Source organism: Aythya ferina (assembly GCF_964211825.1).
Source record: "Aythya ferina genome assembly, chromosome: 11".
In the NCBI taxonomy this organism is placed as follows: domain Eukaryota; kingdom Metazoa; phylum Chordata; class Aves; order Anseriformes; family Anatidae; genus Aythya; species Aythya ferina.
In genome coordinates this window covers 7,194,960-7,214,862 of record NC_140307.1, presented here as the reverse complement: position 1 = coordinate 7,214,862, position 19,903 = coordinate 7,194,960, and the positions used below count along the sequence as shown (strand labels likewise).

General features: G+C 42.5%; 1 protein-coding gene across 1 annotated transcript in view; it reads right to left on the bottom strand.

Annotated features, from left to right (window-relative positions):
• The window catches only part of AGBL1 (AGBL carboxypeptidase 1), a 287,320-nt gene extending 272,413 nt beyond the window's left edge, over positions 1-14,907 (bottom strand). The window contains exon 1 of the mRNA XM_084532780.1: positions 14,792-14,907. Coding sequence (XP_084388906.1) covers positions 14,792-14,842 — 51 coding nt within the window. The 5' untranslated portion in view covers positions 14,843-14,907. The remainder of the gene's footprint in view (positions 1-14,791) is intronic.
• Between the last annotated feature and the right edge of the window lie 4,996 nt (positions 14,908-19,903).

Genomic DNA, 19,903 nt, shown 5'->3' with positions numbered 1-19,903 from the left:
ATTTTATTTGAGGAAAGGAGTACAAAGCTGTTATTCCACCCGCAAAAATTATGAATGCAAAATTAAAGAAGTAACTTCTGGAAGGCGATGGATAATGTGTTTTCTAACAATGCTCCTATTAAATTAATTGTTGGCTGTAGTCCCACAAAGCTGTGTGACTACTTGGAAATAAATATATAAATATATAAATGTATGAATATATAAATATATTAATACATGTATATTTATATATAAATAAAAGATCTGGGCTAGCACACTTCTAGAGTTGTTTCTTTTTAGAGAGAGGCTGAGGAATAGGATGTCCAGTTCCAAGTTTTATTTGTTTGTTTGCTTGTTTTTAAATAGCCTGTTTCTAAATAGGGAAGCAGGATTTGACATGTTCAAAATACATCCTTCTTTCTTCTCTTACCCTTAATAAATACGCTCACACAAATAGCAGCAGTCAGAAGCCTAACTGTCTGTGTAATGACACTTGCATCTGCAAGAAAATCTCTTGTTCACTGCATTCAGAGTCTTTGGAAGAGAAAACTAGGTGCAAAGTTAAACTAGCTAAAACCAAGACTAGTTTAGGGGCTGAGAAAGATTAGCCCTCACTGTCTCCCGAGACCTCCAGAAAATATAGAGCTGCTAATAACTGCATTAACACCTAAATCAGAGGCTCCCTTCCTGATGTTCTGCTGCCAGCGAGGTGGAGGTGTGCACCAAACCCAACTACTCAGCACCGCTAGTGTTAGGGGTTTGGCAGCTGGACATCTCACACCTATCAGGTCTTGCAATAACCGCAAACCAGGTTCAGCACCTTACGTTCTGCGCCTTGCCAGAGTAAATTGCTTTTTCTAATTTAAGCAGAACTAAAAATTCATGCTAAAATAAGAGAGCAAAATACCCTGGAGAGTTCCTTGCTTGTGTGCTCCCATCCTCAGCCTCAATATTCAGCCAGCTAGCTATGATTTCTTGCTGGGAGGTTATCGATAGTATTGGATATGCGGAGGTTTGGAAAATATCATTATTTCTGAGGGGAAAAAATAAGTTCAGGGATCTCTGAAATTTCACTAGGCAGCCTCATAATAAGGGAGTGTTGCAACTCAAATGATTACAGACTAAATGAAACACTTTTTTACAATCCTAACATCATCCAGTGTTAGAGGAATCCCAAGAAGTCATGGTCTTGTTGCCCCTGCTCCCAAAATGTCCAAATGTCCTCAGCATCGCCACCATCTTCTGTGGTAAACAGCAAGCGCATTTCTCCAGGCTAACCTGGGTTTCCTCTGCCCAGGAGTCAGATAGGCCAGGAAACTCCAAGGAGATGTAGAAGGGAAGGGGTCTATTTAAAGAAGTGGAGAGGAGGACCTTACTGCTAGGATAGTGTCCTAAGTGACCTCCTTAATCCTGCAAGAGAGGCATTCACAGCTGTGTGGGATCATGTAGCCCTCAAACTGTATGCAGGGCGGCCAAGGGGCCTCCAAGAACAAGACACGTGGTCTGACTGCTCCTTGCTCCTGCCTGTGAGCTCTGCTTGCTCCTGAGCACCCCTGCCTGGCATGGCTGGTGCCCTCTCTACCCAACACCAGCCATTCTCATTCCTACTGATGCTCACTGCTGATGCTCAAGCCAGGCTCTGTGCATCATCCCAAAGCAGCACCTGTGGGTTTTATACCAAGGAATACAGCAAAAACTCATAAAATATGTCTGTCTGTGGCCTGATGGAGTCAAGTGTGGGGGTTTTTTATGATCTCCATTGACCTGAAAGTATGTTTTTCTCATCTTTGCTTGCACTTGGGTGTGATAACATGCAATTATTTTATTTTTTTTCAATAATGCAGCAGCTCACAGTTGGGTTCAGTAATTAGGCATCTTTCACAATGGATGGCAGATCATCCAGGTGTCTGGGCAGAAACAGTGCCTCAAAGCCAACTTCTTGCACGTTATTGTACAGGACTTTGCTCCTGTTCATTGAGCTTCAGGGCTTGTTCTCAAAGGATATGTGCTACGCTCTGTGGGAATGAACTGCCACAAGGCAGACATGGGCAAAGTCCAAACTTATATCTGAATGTCTTCAAAACACTGAAGGTGTTGAGATGTAACAGCTTGGCGTGAGCTGATCTCTAGCCAAAATAACTTGGTGAATAACATGGTGGAAATCATCTGTGCCAAGGAATCCTACTATATTTAATGCAATAAATTGCACTAACATAACACCTTTCATCACAAGATCACAGATTTCTTTACAAATATTAATTAACACCTGCCCCACTGCATCCTTCATCAAGGCTATCAGATTCATTGTCCCTTGTTTTTTGCTGCTGGTGGGAAATTCACTTAGGCATCACCTAAGTGAGTTGATGGCAAAACCAGGGGCAGAGCCCAGACAGTTAGTAGGTAAAAAGCAGAAACACTTTCTGCACAGAAGTATTACAGCTACTTGACATTAGTGTGTCCTAGCCCTATTTTTGAAGTGGTATTCATCCTCATGCCCAAGGATGAGAGAGATGCTGCACATCTACACAGGAGCTATGAGGCACATAGATCGTGATTTTGCCTGCTGCATCACAAAGTCTCCAAGGTGTTTCACTTCACTTCAGAGCAAGGTTGTTCATCATCTGTGCCACACTGTTAGCATGTCACACTAATACATGTTCGCATCCAGATATCTGCAGGAATTATGCCCTGATAGAGTGCAATTTCTTGGATGCCTTTAGCAAAGGAAATTGCTTTTTTCTTTCCTGCTTTTTTCTCATGCCAAAGTTCTCTATATATTCTTAAAAAAAAAAAAAAAAAAAAAGATTGTCCTTCTGCAGAAGTTCCTCCTGATACAAAGTTCCTTTGTGTCACTTCCTCCTCTCACTAATGCATCTCTAATAGAGCAATTACTTTATTATGCAGAACCAGTGGTAAAACACATTATTATATAACCTTAAAATGCTTCTGTCAAATTGGAAGTGTTAAAAGAATGAGAAAACTTCGAAATAAATCAAAACACGTGATATTCTGCAAAAGGTTTTTAGATGTTCCCTTGAATATTTCTAATGTTCTTTCTGTAATTTCTACTGCAGATAAATTCTCAGAGGTTTCATCTCCTATTTCACAATAAGTTGCCTCTGACACCTAAAGATTTTGACGGAATTTAATGTTATATCATTCACATTTTTCTTTAAAAAAAAAAAAAAATTATTCTAGTGCCAAAATTATCCTAGTATGTGTCTTTCACACTCTCTTTATGAGACTTTATATAACATTAATTATTCTTGCACGACAATTTCTGTATGCATGCTAGCACCTACTGTTTATTGGTGTTTCTTGTGTTTATTCCTAAACTTTATATTACTTTACCTGTTACTGAAATATTTTAAAATATTAATGTTTCATTCAAATGCTGCTCTGTTACAGCTACTTAACACAACTGCCACCCAAACTTAATAGGGAGGAATCTGTGTTTTGCATTCAGTGTAGTTATCTTTTCCTCTACTTGTGATGAAAGAGCATCATGAAACATGCTACAGTTTTTCTTTGTGAGATTTTACGGGCGCACTCCAGAGTATACTCTGTCTTTCAAAGAAGAAGCGGATTTGTAAATTAACAAAGATTTTTCTTTTTTTCAAGCAAAGGCATTTCTCAAAGTACAAGTGAGCTTGGAAAAAATCCAGCTGTACTTGCTTTTTAATAAAACCATAGGTTTTGAATACCACAGCAAATATAAGCATGTGCAGGTGGACGTAAACAACCATAATGAAGATACTGCTGTCCTCTTCTTCTCTGTGATGTTCCTGCTTAGGTTAGGCAGAATAAAGCCTCAAGAGTCCCTGTGTCTACTCTTGGTCTGCCTTGGCACTTCCTAGTTTAATGTTGTGTTCTGCTGGGGCTTTTCTCTCTTTTCCAGGGCTAATACTCCCATTTGTTACATATTAGGCTGAGATTGACCTTCTAGGCTGAAGAAAAGGAGCACTGTAAGGTATGTTCTGGTTTAGACTGACAGCACGCCTTTCTCTTGCTGAGATAAGTGTCCTTATATGTCAATCTACCCTGCTTTCAGGAGTGTTTTCCAGAACAGCATTGAAAATGCCTTTAATCAATCAACACTTAATAATGATGATTGAGGTATGGGTAGCAGGGACATACTGCTAATAACTATTGTTATATTGTTAGTCACAGCTTATTTTCGTAGGAGATAGAACCTGAAAGTGAAAATGATGAACCTATTTTTCCCATCCAGCGTAAGTGAAAAATCAAACAACAAACGAAACTCGGCATCTATAATGAATAGCAAACCCTGCTTCAAAATTCTTAATGATTTGAAGTATTATTACTGGTAATGTAAAGCAGAACATCTGTCTAACTGCATTATTGAGAGTCATTTGTCTAGATTTTAACAGCAATCTCTTAAAAGCAAAGCCCTCAGCTCTCTGAAAAACCTGCCAAGTTTTTAAATGGTATGACAGTGGTATGTCATTTTCCATCCAGAAAGTAACAAAGGTTTCTATTATCTTTAGTCTATATCCTATGCAAGACACCCAGCAGAAGCAATCCAATGCCACCACGTTAAAGGCAGGCATGTTTGGGGCTTTATTCAGACATTGTTAATTCAGTTCAACAGCACAGAAGCACTTGCAAACTAAGTGCTGGCCGGTCAAGCTAAAAAGCATTTTATTAGCTCAGTGAATGAGTTCACTGCTGCATTTGTGCTCTAGGAAAATGTGACAGGAGTTAAATTTAAAAATACTAGCTCAGGGTCCTGTCTGAGAGTCCTGAGCTGAGATCAGGCTGATGTAGATCAGGGACATTGCAAAGTGAGAGAGAAATGAGAGCTTCTGCTCCTGCCAGCACCTTTCTCTGTGCAGCAAGGCTGTGGCTCTTCAGCTGAGCAAACTTTGCCACTTGTTGTGCCTGCAGGTGTCTGAAGAGCCACACTGAGCCAGAACATCCTGACCCAGGAGGTCAGGAGCATGGTGTCCCCTGCTGTGACATTCTGTACTTTAACTTCACCTTGCTGAGACACCTGTGGACTGAGCAGAACTCCCTGGGCTGGCATTAGTTCACAGAGCTTGAACAATGCTGGGAGTGAGGCAGGTGATAGCTGCAGACATGGTCCTTTGTGAGAAATCATGTCAAAAGGACAGACTGCAAATAAAGCAGCCTCTTTCAGAGACTCTCCTGAGACTCTTATGTGAGAACAGGCTGAACACGTGGTGGCATATGAGTCATAAAAAGAGGGGATTTTCAGCAGGAGCCATGTATTCCTCTGCTGGTGGTATAGCAAAGGGGACCTCTGAGCTCTTCACAGTCTCACCCATGTCTGGCTGAGATCTGAGCAAATGCAGTCTTGATGCCGGGGTGTGCTGATCTCTGAGAGAAAGGTGAAATTTTAAGGGAATACCCAGTAGGCTGTTCAGTGTATGCCAAAACATAGTCATAAAGGTCTAACTCCTGATGCCTTTATCTGTCGCCAGCATGGAGAGACCACCACGAAGTTGTTGTTGTGTCCTGTTTTATTTGTGCACAGTCCCATTGGTATTGCAGTGCTCCGTAAGCTTTGTTAGGACATAGCTTTGTTAGGGGAACTCAGCTAAGAAGATTTCCATCTGTTTGATCTGTCAGCCACTTAGATAATCATCTTTTAGATAAAATCCTCCAAAGTTTTCAGTGAGATACAGCTTCTGCTATGGGAACTTTTGAAACAAACCACTAATAAGTATGGTTTTCATCTCTGAGAGCAAGTCATTTTAATGTCTCTCTGCTTCCAGCTGTCCCCTTGAAATCCCTGTGCATTATGGGGAGATCAAATGACCTAAGCCCTATTGGAAGAGAAATTGTTGAATAAAAACAGAGCCAGGCACACATTCTCCTTCACATTTGGCATCTCAAGCTCTCTCCCCCATTTACAGAACATACCATGGGGCAAAAGACCATTCAAATATAGGGGACTTTTCCAAACAGGAGGCCAGACAGAACAGGGCAGTACCTCTGCTTTTCCCTAGCCTCTTCAGAAACTGTCCCCGTGTGGATGGAGCTGGTTTATTCCTGGAAGAATGGAGGGTTGAAAGAGGCAGTTCAGTTTGTTCCTCTGACTTCATCAGATCAGCATTTTAATCGTAGGGAAAGGTCAGGTGGACCATTCTCCCTCCTCCCCTCCTTTTGCAGCCCAGACAGGTGGGCATTCACTATGCCAAGTGAACTGCTTATGGAAGGATCTCTTTCTCTCTCTGTCACGCTTCTGCTCGTCAGGTTAATCTTGAATAAAATGGAAGGCCAACTTTATCTTCACTGTAAATCTTCTGCTTTGGTCTTCCAGAACAAATGCCGTAAAAATCAGAGGATGGCAGAGGACCACAGGCATTACGCTGATTTCACCCAGCGAAGGAATGCCATCTGCTCATGAAGTAAGTCGTTCCACCCTTTGGTTTGGGAAAGTGTGAACTAAGAAGTGAACTAAGTTCCACCCAAACTTGACAGATGAGTTTTATCTCAGTTTAGCAACTAAATGGAGAAATCTGGAGGCACAGATATTAAATGAGGTTGAAAGAAAGAGTTTGAAGCAGTCCTGAGTACAAAACCCAGGACTCCTGTTTTAGCCATCAATACCACATCGTTCTGCGGAAAGGAAGGGAATAGATAGCAGGGAGTGTGGTGGAGCAGATGGGTCCAGGGGAGAGGAATCTGTTTACTGAAGGGATCAAATTCCCATTGGGTCCAGCGGGAAACCTCTGCCTGTAAATTACACCAACAATTAACGCACATAAAAGACTTACCAGTTGTTGACTGGAGAAAAGTGCAACGTTGTGGCACTTCCATGGCTCTAGTCTCAGAAAAAAAAATGTTTTACCTTCAAAGTGTCCCTTGTTGAAAAGTGGAAAAAAGGCAGGATTTCTTTGGTAGACTAGTTATTTCTCCCAAAGGACATTTCCATGTCAGAATTACTCAATTTTCTAATAAGAATCGCCATGAAAGTTTTGCTGTTCTCATTAATTCCACCTCAACCTACAGCACCTTTTGAAAAAGAAGGCTATGTTCTTCTTGGAGAACAAACCACAAAGAGAAAAGGAAAAAAAAAAATCAGCCTTGTTCCCTAAACCCCCTAAGGGAAGGAGGTTTCACTTTGCCCAGTGAATTTCTTGTCGAGCAGATGTTATTCTGTCAATCAATAGACAGTCTAAAGCATTCATTCTCTTCTGTGTAGCTCAGTACTGCCTGTGGGTGGAGGGGTCTCTACTATATTATCTTTGACCTCTCTAGAAGAAATCTTATGAAATCAAGGACAAATTCTTGACTTCTAAAACCTTCATTTCTTTATAATAAGATAGGTCTCTACTCAGTAAAACAAAGGCCATAACAGAGCAACAGATCATCAGGAAATACTAAATCTTGGGTGTGAATTTGGTGTCTTCATTGATTGATGTTCTTGCTTCAAAGTCAGCATCATTCAATTGCCTTTTCTGAAATTAAACTGTCTTTCATGACAGCAGCACAATAATGCACACATAGCTTCTAGGACTGTAGGCACTGAAGACCCACCAATTTCTCAACTAGGCTGGACATCCATACCTATAGTTGTACAAGAAAAAACTGTGGCTTCCCCCTAATGCTCATTCCCTACCTTCTGAAGCAATATTGTTTTTGTCAATGCGGAAAAGGGAGACAGGTGAGATTGCCTTGAACTGATCCCAGTCTCGCTAGAGAAGATGGTCACTCTCTTTCAAGAGCTATGTCCCACCATTTTCCATCCTTTTCCTCATCCTTTCCTGAGGAGATGATCAGTGAGCCCGGCATGTAGAATGGCTCCAGCTAATGGATCAGCACTTCTACCCTATGGCCAATCAGGCTCTGAAGGCCAACAGGTGCAAATAGACAGTCCATGAGACAAGTGCTTATTAAAAGAACAGGGAAAGGCAACAGGGAATTATTTTATATCCTGGTCTGGTGAGAAGAATGTAGTCATGGGGCTAAAGTATGGCAGAGCACGACAACATGTGTGGATGATTAGTACGTTTGCAGATATAAGATTTGCAAAGACATGAAAGCCTGAGGTTCTCAGGTCTCCATATATCAACCCTACCACACACAGCAAAGGGCCACCTCTCCCCAGGACCATGGCTCATTTCATGAGGAGCTGCTGGCAAATACCACTTCAGTTGTGCACTTCTCTTGAGTTCTTTGGAAAAACGGGCTTTCATCTTCTCTTTCCCCAGAAGCACAAATCCTCCCCCAACTTTTCTCACAAATGTAATGATGACACACATTGTGTTACCTATCTTGGCACAAACAGGAATAATCACACAGAGGCAGTGTCCCTGTGACAGCAACATATCCAGGGCAACTTTCAGCCCTGCTATACCACAGTGAGTGATACGAAATCCTTCCCCATCTCTTAAATTCCTGGTACATTTTGGAAATGTTTTCCTTTCTGTGAACACACATCAGTGAAACTCTCTGCTGGTGTTAGAAGACAGTGCTAAAGTTAACCATTATCAGCCCACACATTTTTCTATACAACCAACTGTCCAACTGTCTTGTGCTCTCCTCTAAATGTAATATGATGAACTCTAGCTCTAAATGTCCATGAACATATTTTATACCACAGATATATATCCCCATTACAGATAAAGCCAAGCGTTGAATGAAAAAAGAAAAAAAAAAAGAAGTGTCAAAAGGATCTCTAAGCCATTATGCACAAAATGCATCATAATATACTGAAAATAAGATTATGCTATATAAAGAAACACAAGTAAAATCTATTCAAGCAAATACCTCTCTGTATGAAAACAACTCATTTCATGTATTGCAGAGGGAAACTATTGAAGCCCAAGAAAAGAAGAAGGTTGAAATTTTCCATTGATATAAAAGTATTGATGTGATATAATAAATATATCTGTAGGCATACAAAATGCCCAGGGAAGCAAGGTAACCACCAGCAATTATTCTTGACTTACATATAGATAATCAGATGTACCTGAATATTTTTTATACTGTATGAGAAATACAAGTATTATAAGCAAATGCATATACCTTCTTAGTTAATGTAGCTTAATGTGTGTTTGTGTCTATAATGCAGCACTTGTCCAAAAATATGCAATATAAAGCTGCTTAACATGATATAACGTACCATTATATTACATGCAAATTGCCTAAGTTAAACAGCGTGGCCATGAATGCAGTCAGGCTGGGCTCTCAACAGCTGAGACGACAGTTTTAAAATGTTCGTGTCATTTCATTTGGCCCCCTGGAACAACAATATATATTTTCTTAATTACGCAATAACTTGCTGTTTTATTTCACAAACCTCCTGCTTCAGAATGAACAGTGTCTTCTGCCTTGAAAATCACCCCATATAGCTTTTTGTCCTCATCGTTTAGCATGTGGTCCTGTGCATTATTTATTGTGCCCAATCGAAGCCCTGCACTGAAACAGAATCATTAATTCATTCCACTTTTTATATTTTTATTGTGTTTTCACCCGAACTTTTTCTTTTCAAATGTTCACTGCCTGATCTTCTCAAACACTGATATGGGACATGGTGGGATTATTAGCCATTTTACGTAGAATTAAGTCAGATGCAGAAGGTTGTGACCCATTTCCCCGTACCTGCATTCTAATGACAAGACTACCCTGAGCATTTGCATTTCTTCACTAAGGGAACCCAGGGGTCTTGAGGAAAAGACAGACTGAGTCCCACTTTAAAACTTTGACATGGAAAGTTCTGCTTGATTTCCAGGACCAAAAAAAAAAAAAAAAAAAAAAGCACTTTCTTGCTCAGTCCAGCTGTAGTTGCTGCCAAGCCAGTCTCTGGGTGTATTTTGCACCTCGAGGTCCTACATCCTCATTAATGCAGTCACAGGGAACTCTGGAGAGCCCAACTGGAGGCATTTTCAGAGGAGTTGGCAGTGTGCTCAGAGAAACAGCTGCAGCCAGCCTGGGGACAGAGAGTGAAATTCTGGTCCCATCTTGGCCAGTTGAAGGGTTTCAGCAGAGCCCAAAAAGTGCCTCATGCTGCCTGTGAGCTGCTAGTGTTCTGTATTGATTTGCAAGAATGCCAGACGTTGATATTTCCCCATAGCCTTACAGGAATTTGGGGTTAATACCCAAATGCTAGCTTCCTTTTCCTTTGGTAGGTGCCTGGTCTCCTCCTGCTTAGCAGTGCCCCATGGTGGTGAGGCAAGAACTGTAGGGAAAAGCACTGCATTACCTTTAGGTCCTCTGTGGATGGGGAGAAGATGACAGCTGAGGTGGGAAGGACAGGCCGTGACCCTGAAAGTTAGGGTGCTGGCCTGGGCCATCTCTATAGAGTTGCCTGCAGAGAAATATTCTTCTTCTTCCACAGTTAAAAGAGAAAGTAGACATGTGTGGTCTAAATGGCATTGGCAGTAGAGACAGGAAAGTGATGGTGGCACATCCAAAGTTTCTCCATGAAGGGTTTTTCCTGGAACCCCATAACCAAGTGTCTCATGGACCAAACTGCACTACTTTAGCTGCTCCAAAGCTAGAATATTTTCTGTAAGGAATAGGAGAATGCTGTCTCCACTACTGTTCACTTTAGGTACAACAATGTCAATAAAACTTGTTTAATGAACCGCATAAAAATGGCCATCTGTTTTTGAGCTGATTTTTCTTCCCTGTAAGTGTATTCCACTAACCCCTGCTTGCCAAATTGCCTCTCAAAAATACAAAGCTGAACTCCAAGCTTCTCCACTCCCTGTGCAATACAGTGGGCATTCCATTTTGTGAGCAATTCTTTGGATTTTACATCTATTTCTCTCAGTCCCAGGAATCTCAGCAGCTCTGTTGACAGAATAAGTGCAAGGATGCAGAGGAGACAAAAGCATTTTGTGAAATGCGTTCATATTCATTGTCACTGAAGCAGCACAGCTATCTTCCCACTTGACTTTAGGATAACAATAGAACTGCTTTGTCAGCCAGCCAGCAGACCAGCTCGGAAGAGGCAGCACAAAGAAGCAGAGAGGTTCAAGTTAGCAAACAGAGGATCCTGTATCCCTTCCCTGCTGGGCACAGTCATTCAGAGAGGAATCCTTTTACACAAAACACATCCTCCATGGGAACATAAGATTTTCACCTCTTTCCTTTTGAACCATAGCATTTAGGAACATTTGCAGTCCAGCACAGTAGGGCGAAGTACGAGCCAAAGATCTGCCAACGGCCCTAGGGGTTGCCAGCTTAGTGGAATATGCACACAGGGAGCATGGCTTCAGGGAGCATGTGAACACCAAGCTGAGAGCCAACAGGAAATCTGGGACACCTCAGGCGACACGATGCACGCTGCCATGGAATAAGGAGACGTTCTCAGGAGGAACCAAGGCAGGCTCACATCTGGGATTGGCAAGCAAGGAAGAGAGCAGAGAGAACACAAAGGAAGAAACAAAATGCTGCTTATTTAGCTAACGAGCATGAGGATGGAGTGAGATAAGGGCTGGGACAACCAGCAGTAGGAAGATCGATGCTCTAAAGCCTGAAGTGATTCAATAGTCTGGGACACAATGAAAGATGCTGTCTTAAGTTTTCTATTATTCTGCTTAGCTACTAGCAGCTTTTTAAAATATCACCCAGATAAATCCTCCTGGCTTTAAAATAAGCAAGTGATCTAAACCCAAACATCTCTGGGATTTGGCATGAGGGAGGCTTCCTACAAAATGGGATGACAGAGTTTCTCCCCGGTGATAAACTGTACCTGGGGTGGATGCTGATTTCTGCCATGCTGTGGCTGAGGAGTAAGATGAAGAGTAGCAACCTGCCCAGCCTTGGTATAGGTAATGTACCACCTGCGTATGAAAGACAGGGCAGAGCTAGGTGTGAGGTGAAGTTACTGTAATTCAGAAATAGGAACAGAATAGGATGGCAGAGGGATGGGAGGTGGTAACTGTAGGAGCACTTCACATGGGAAAGGTCAAGAAGAGAGAACAAAGAAGGTAATGGTGTTAAAACCAAAAAGAAAAAAAAAAAAAATACAGAAAACTCCTAAGTGCTTGGCTCTGCAACTCTGACACAAAACCTATGAGACAGGGAGAGGTTTTTCTTAAATCTGAAACACATTTGAAAGCTGCACCTTGTAAGCAATGAAGCACTTTTTACCTAGGGATCTGAAATGTCATGTCTTCCCTGAAGTGATATTTTGGTGACAAAATGCAGCTGCACTTTAAAAGCAGTTTTTGCTTTTCACCTTGTCACTTTTCAGAACATCTGTAACACGTCGTGCTTTCATGGGTTTGAGCTGTCTTTGGAGGATCATGCTCCTTTGTTGTGCTGGGAACAGTTCTGAAGAACTCAGAAACCAAAAGTGTTTCTTTCGTTGACTGGAGCAGGAATTCTGTTAGGAAGTGCACGTTGTTCAGGTTTTGGTCTGCATGATAACATCCTTACCAAAGCCAGGTTGTGAGAGCAGGAGGAGAAGGGAAGGATTGTCCCCTTGGCTGAAGGTGATTGAGCTTATCTCAGGTGGGTACATCCTCCAGGCTGAGAATAATACTCCACGACAGTACTTGGAAATGAGGTAGAAATCTAGCCCCAACTGAAGGAGGAAGGCTGTTTTTATCCTTAAGTTCATAAAGACTGGCTTGGTGGGTGAATGTCCCCTCGTTCTTCAGCTGAAAGCTTTCTGGTTACAAAGGAATATTATGTGCTAAGATAAATGGAAAATACACAATAATATTATCCTGCAGAATAGCCTGCTGTATTCAGCAGACATGTTCTCCATGCCCAATAAAAGAATATGAACCAGCACTGACAATTTGGCAGGACACAAAAACAAAGCAACCATGTTTTGGACAGCTGTTGCAGAATATAACAAAATGCAGAGGGATGTTATCAGCAAATGCAAACATCAACAAAATGTATTATTTCCCAGGTCAGTGCTTTCCAATTGTTTCAAGCAAAGGTCTTTTTTATCACTGGATCTGTGTAGCAAAGATAGTTGACGGTGTTGCCGAGCGACAGTGGTGAAGTTTTGGCTGGAGCTAAGGGAGGACAAGGGGGATCAGAACATACCAGCATTATATATATATATATATATAATTGTCATCAACTACTTACTTTCCTGTCCTCTCGCACCCATACCTCTGCATTTGCTTGAAGATACAACAAGAAAGCCTTCTGCTCTTAAGTGAATGTGGAGTTTTGGGAAACAAGGGTCTTTGTACCTAGATTTTGTAACACTAGGGTTGAGTGTTCGGCCTTGCAATTTTGCCAACAGTGCAATGTCTTTCGCTTGCAGTGGACCTACCTGTTCCTATTCTAGCCCCACATACAGCTTTGCTGATGAATACAAATGCACACGCAGCTCTCAATTATCCAAAGAAACCGGGAGAGGACTGTAACTTAGATATGGCAAAAACACAATGTAGTACAGATACAGAACATGCATTAAACAAACTGTGAGAGCACAGGGACAGGCAAGTTACACTGCCAAAAAAAAAAAAAAAAAAAAGACCAGTAAAGCAACTTTCTTGTGTGCCCGTTCACCTGCAGAGCTCACTGCCACAGGGCGCCGTGGAGGGCAAACAAGGGTTTGACAATGTTACAAGAAATAAAAGTTGTTGACAGTTACATAAGCTTTGTTAAGAACGTCAAGGCTGGTCAGCCCACACAACTACAGTTTCGAAGCCAGTTACGTACCACGGGGTCTTGTAACCTTCTCTACGCACTCGTGGCTGGTCACAGAGACCTTCAGAGACACAAGGTTGTGAGGCAGGAGCTCCTGGGCTGACCCAGGTGGTCCATGTCTTTCACACACCCTGCCCTTATTCTCTGTTCCTGTGGCGTGCAGCAGTGTGAGGCTTTGGTGGCCCACATAGCTGCCAGAGGATGCTGCTGCCTCAAATGTGAAACTGCTCTGCAGCGCACACTGCCCAAAACTCCAGTCCCTGTGGGGCTCTGACCCAGATCAGGAAAAATGCAGACAACTGGAATTTCACCATAAATGTCTAAAAGTGGATTTTTGTGCCGCTTGTCTTGGCAAAGTAGTTCCCACTCACCACTCATGACAAAAAAAAAAAAAAAAAAAAAAAAAAAAAAAAAAAAAAAGCTTATGAATGCAGAGGTTCCCCTCCCAAAACACGCTCCCTGTTTCATAGGATGGCTCGTGCCTCAGCATAGACATCTCCTGTGAGACCAGGAGAAGCACATCTTCGCTGGGAGAAAAGAGGACCAAGGGGATCGCCTAGAGACAGAGGAAGAGATACCTCTCCTTCGTCCCAGGGTCGCATTTGTCCAACAAGTGCAATCCTGGACCGAGACACTTCCCTCCCCTCTGCTCCTTGAGGACATTTACTGAGCACACCCAGCCCAGCCTTGGGAGGTTTTGCCACTTCCCTGCAAGTGCTTGGGAGTCTTGGTGAGGATAGTTTGACAGGGAGGAACTTGCGGTCTCCGAGCAGATCTGTTTACTCGTTCCCCATAGCCCTCAGAGCAGTGCCATGCACTGCTGCGGCTCGCCTCGCCTGCAGACTGACAGCGCTGTCAGGTCCCATTCATTGCGAAGCAGCCAGTTCCTCACACCTCCCTCGCTCCCCTGCTGAACGCGGTGAGATCGCAGGAGCCGAGCCTGCCCGCAGACAGGGCTCGGTGATTGATGCATAGCAGTAATTGCCAGCGTTCATCTCCAAATAGTGAAACTTCACTTCATAAAGGCGTTTTAGGGTGGGAGGTGCAGGTCAGGACTCCTGCATGCTGATGCTTTTAGAGACAAGCCAGCAGGGAGCTAGTAAGAACAAACTCAGCCCAACAAGTTGCTGCTGGTGAATTAAAGGGGAAAACAAGCCCAAGCACCTTTCTCATTAGTTCAAGCTGTTCTTACCTGGAGGGTGGAGAGAAGGACTTGCAAGCCACTGGCTTCTTGTTCTGCCATGCTGCTCCCCACTCACAATCCCTCTTTCTAGCAGCAGACACAATGCAGCCAGAAAGCAAAGCTGCCAACTTGCCTGGCTGCTGCCCCTGTGCTGTTTAAGAAATGAAGAAGCTAAACACAGATCCCCAGACACACGCACACTGCTACCACCAATAATCACAGCAATGCAACTCTAGACCTCAGCAGGAGAGATAAATGTACCCCCTCCCTCCGAGCTCTCCCACTGTGACGAGAAGATTAATTCCTATATAAAGAATCCTGGGGATTAAGTAAAGTGCTCGGGAAAGGTCTGGGTGCTTGGTGTATGGCAGGGGGAGTGTGGGGAGGGTGGCAATAGCAACAAGAAAGCAGAAGAGCTACAAACCTCAAAGAAAGCCAGGGAGAAGGGAGGGAGAGCGCTGGCAGCCTGACAGTCATTCCCAGCTGACCTGCTGATCCATTCCAGACCCTGCGTGGACTCGTCTCTGTTTGACTCTGCTCCAGTGAAACCGGAGACGCGGAGAAGGCAGAGGGAGTGGGAGAGATGCCCTCGGTCTTAACGAGCGCTGACAACGAACGGAAGATACACCCGGCATGAGGGACAGGTGGAGCAGGATCGCTGAGGCTCACGAAGGGTTTTGGGCTTGCAGCCCCGATGCTTCTCTCCAGTCACAGCTGCGAAGGCCACGGGCAGTGCCTCGTAGCGGTTGTAGGGCAGGGAGAGCGTGCAGAGGGCATCTCACGGCTGCATGGCAAAGCCCGGAGAGGAAAGGGGAGCACTCACACCCTGTTTGGCCTGTCTGCCTCTGCAAAGGGCAGTTCTGGCTCTAAGGGCCACTACAGTCATTCACACGTATCCATCCATGTATGTGAGGTGAGGATTGTTGCTCAGTGCTGAGATCTCTCCCTGGTGCATGAACCATGCTGGGGTACGGCTGTAGTTGTAGCCTGAATTCCTAGGAGGGCACAGAGACCACTTTTAGCTTCAGCCAGATGATATCAAAGGGCTCGGTAAACAAAAAGGAGAAGGTAAAGAAGCTGAGTGGAGTGCTGGATGAGGTTTTTTCTAGGGAAATGTTTTCAATGAGAGAATGTCGACTAGTCCAACACACATTTTTTTCAGGGATGCAGAAATTTCAGTTCAGGTTTCTTAACACCAAATGGCACCACTTCAGGGAGATCTGTAGGCTGGCTTTGGAGGCAATTGCTTGATATGCAGAATTAAGGATAGATCTCGTCTTTCCAATTTCGGGATGTTAATTTCAGTCTTTACCTCTTAAATACATAACTAATGCTGGTGTGGGTCTCTTCACCCCTTCCAGTAGGAGTGTTTCCACTTTGAATTAATAACTAAAGCCTTTAGAAGAAGTAACATGAGCCTTGGTCTCTGAGCACAAGACAAATGCTTACAGGACTCAGTGCCACAAAGTGACATACCAGACTGTCAATGTATGCAGGCATTTCTTTGCTGAAGTCAATGAAGAAATCACAGATCGGAGCTAAAACCCTGATCTTCTAAGAAGCAGCTCAATGAAGAATAAACCACTCTACTCTTGGCTAGGGACTGTTTTCATGTGAAGATCTTTCCACGCTGCAGAACCTCCATTGATCAAATGTTTTAGACAAATGCTAAGACAAATTCTCTCCAGCTCAGCCCAGTAATGTGTGAACAAGTGACACAAGCATGGCATTCCTTGGTTTCTGTGCGTGCCAGCAGGGTCCAAGGACGTCACTACCAGGTTATAAAATAAACCAGATTAAAATACCTTTGCTTAATTATGGAGACACAGCAGGCCATTCATGGAGAATGCCACAAGGACTGTTGATTGATGGACAAGATGCTCTACAGACAACCAGGCAGAGTAAGAAAAGTGAGATGGACTCATTTCCTATGGAAGTTCAGGTTTGGGGATTTTTCTAAATGAAAATATTGATTTCAACAACAACAAAAAAGCTGCTGCACTCCATAAAATGCCATATGTTAAACTGAGGGGTGGAGTCTTACCCAAAGAACACTGAATTTTGACCAGCCTTTGCAGGCATATTGCTTTCAGCACACCAAAGGGTTAAATGCAGAGTGGCACTATACTTTTCTCCTGTGGCTCTGTAAAAGTTCATGTAAAGAAACAACAGCCTGTGGTGGGCCATATTAATCTCACTGGCCCACTGTCTCTGGAGACATGCTGAAATCTTGCTTTAAGTTAAACTTAAAGAATTTGGATGAGCTCTGAGTCTTAAAATGTTGAAGGCTTAGGCAGTACACAAGAAAATGAAATAGTGGAGTTGAGTGTAGCAACTGTGATACACATGGCCTCAATGGAGAAAACGTCCTGAAGTTGGAAGGTTGCTAAGTTTGGTAGTAAGAAGTTCAAGGTGTAAGAGCATCCCATGCACCATGCTCTCCAGATCCATTTGTCCCTCCTTGCAAAAAGATTCATCCTAAAGGCAAAGGAAACATCTAATGACAGTCTTAAAGTCTCCAAGAGTTAACACACTTGACAAGCAACTTTGAGACAAGGCTTTAGAGTTTCTTTCACATCAGCAGGACTCAATAAAATCTAATAACAGACCATTATGTAAGGAGGGGAGAGAACCGAGAGAGTGCAGGGACGATGTCCTCAAATGGGCTGGGAAGGAGGAAGGTAGGTAATGGGTTTTATGAGCAGTTCCAGCACACTCTGTCTTACACAAATTAATGCTCTGGCAGAAAATAATTTCAGAGCTGATTAGAAGCTCTTTAAAGGAGCTCTTCCACTTTGTCGCTTTGTTCTCTTTCTTGTGACAATTGTACCTGTCACTAGAGCTGTGTGGAACTATTAATTCCCACTGTGTGACTGTTCAGAAGGCAATGAGGGCTGATGGATGTAAGCAGGCTACAGTGGCAGGCAGCCCGGCTGCCTCAGATCTCCTTCTCTACCACATCACACCACCAGATCCCTCACGTTCTCGATGTGAATTCATTGTTATCACATGGTGATCCCTCTCCTTGGGATGCTAGATGAATAGTTAGCTTCCTGCCCTACCTAGAACACCACACTGCCCTTTGCTATAGGATCCCATCTTTCCTAAGCCCCTACCACACCCCCATGACCTGGTTCTTCTTTTCTGTGTGAAGAGGCATTAGAAAAAATTGCAAAAAATTTCACTGTACTTACATCAACCCAAGGGAAAGAGAATATCAACAGCAAAGCTTGGGGAAATGAAATCTCTTCCATTCTTTAAAATTTGGGGGTAGTTTTCTTGGTTACACCCAGAGACTACAAGAAAATATCATACAACAGAAAGTTCCAGAACTTGCATTTGAATTAGCAGGGAGATTAACAAATAGAAATGTTAATGAAAGACTCCAAAAGTGACAGCGATGCTTACATCAACGTAAAATGTACTTCAGAAACCTTTTGAAACCAAATTCAAAGCAGTAAATCTCCGAGGTTTCTAGTTATTCACCATTCTTCATAGCCATTGCTTCCAGATTTTTGTCGAGTTTCCAAATTCGTTGTTAGTTTCTATGAATAGGAGGTCCCCTACCTCAACCCTCAGAGGCTGAATAAGTTAGGAAGCCTACGGAGACAAATGCCAGAGGTAAAGCATAAACGCTGTCCTACCCATTCATATTACGCTGTCAATCCAGCTTGAAGATTAGCTTGTTAAAGTTTATATTGATGCCACTGTTGTTTCCCCTGTGCCCTTAGGTTTATGTGATCCTTAAACAAAATGAAAATTAAACTCATGGCTGCAGCTTCCTACTAGTGCCGAAGTTAATGTTCTTGTGGGGAGGACAGAGGGCATTAGAAGCACAAAGGCAGGACCCCTGGGCTCTCTGCAGTTGCAGCACAAGCTCAGACCAGTAATTTTCTTTTCTTGTGCTCAAGGGCTCAGACACACAAACAAGTTAGAGATGTCATCTGATCTCCAGCAAATATGTGCACACACTTTTAGCCCATAGCAAAGGTAAGATAATACAGGATGATTTTACCTGCATTAAAAGAGCATTCAGTCCAATTATTTCATTTTATGAGCTTATGCAGAAACCATTACCATGGATCAGCTGACACTAGGTAATATTTTAACCACAGAAACTTGTTCTTGTGCCTAACCCTACATCTTCCCTACCTGTAAAAGGAGATTTTGAAGCTTTCCTTGTTCAGATGTTGTAAAGCTATAAAATTTGCAAGCTCTCATTCAGAAGCATTGTACAAAAAAAAAATAACAGTTTTCAGCTATAGCATTGCATAAGAATGATACAAGGATAAAAATCTCCATGGATGAGATAATCTGGAAATTTTCCTTGTGAACAAAGCAATGAGAGGAAGACAGAAGTCCTCTGCCAGATACCTAGCAACTGTAATATTATTGATTTGTAAATTAAAAGTAGGAATCCCACGCAAGATTATAACATTTTAAATTTTTCCTGTGTTATTTTCACATGCCCACTTATTCCAGTTCAGCCTGTTCTTTCTCATGTGAACCCCCACTGAATTACATTTGAAAGTAATTCACAGGCTAAAGAAAAACTAGCCCTAAGAAGACTTAAATACAGCAGCTGTAGAACCAGAATCAATATCACCAAAATCAGGTGAGAAGCCACAGACAAGCTTCTCCTTTTTTATCTAGAGTCTATACCTAACAAATGCATAAAAAAACTCATTCAATTTTTGGGCATTAGCAGCAAATGAAGTCCAAATAATAAAATTATCTTGGAAACCTGTGAATAACCTGAGGATATTTTCACCTAACTCTCATAAAAATGACACCAATTTTGTACTCAAGTTGCACATCTGGATTCTAATAGGATGATTTCCATTTTTAAACCAGTGAGATAGATGAGAGAACAGCCAGGTTCCATTAAAAATGGGGAAAAAAAAAACTAATTGGATAAATTATTCATTCCAAAGCCAGCCTGAGTTTTATGAAACACAACTGAAATATCACTGTGTAAAATATTGAGTTAACTGCCCATGTTTCATTTCTGTTAAATAAAGAAATGAGTTCTGCTGTCAAAATTACATGTAGCCAAGAAATGTATATATTTTAATAAGGGGATATTGTTTTATTATTATTATTATTATTATCTGGATACTC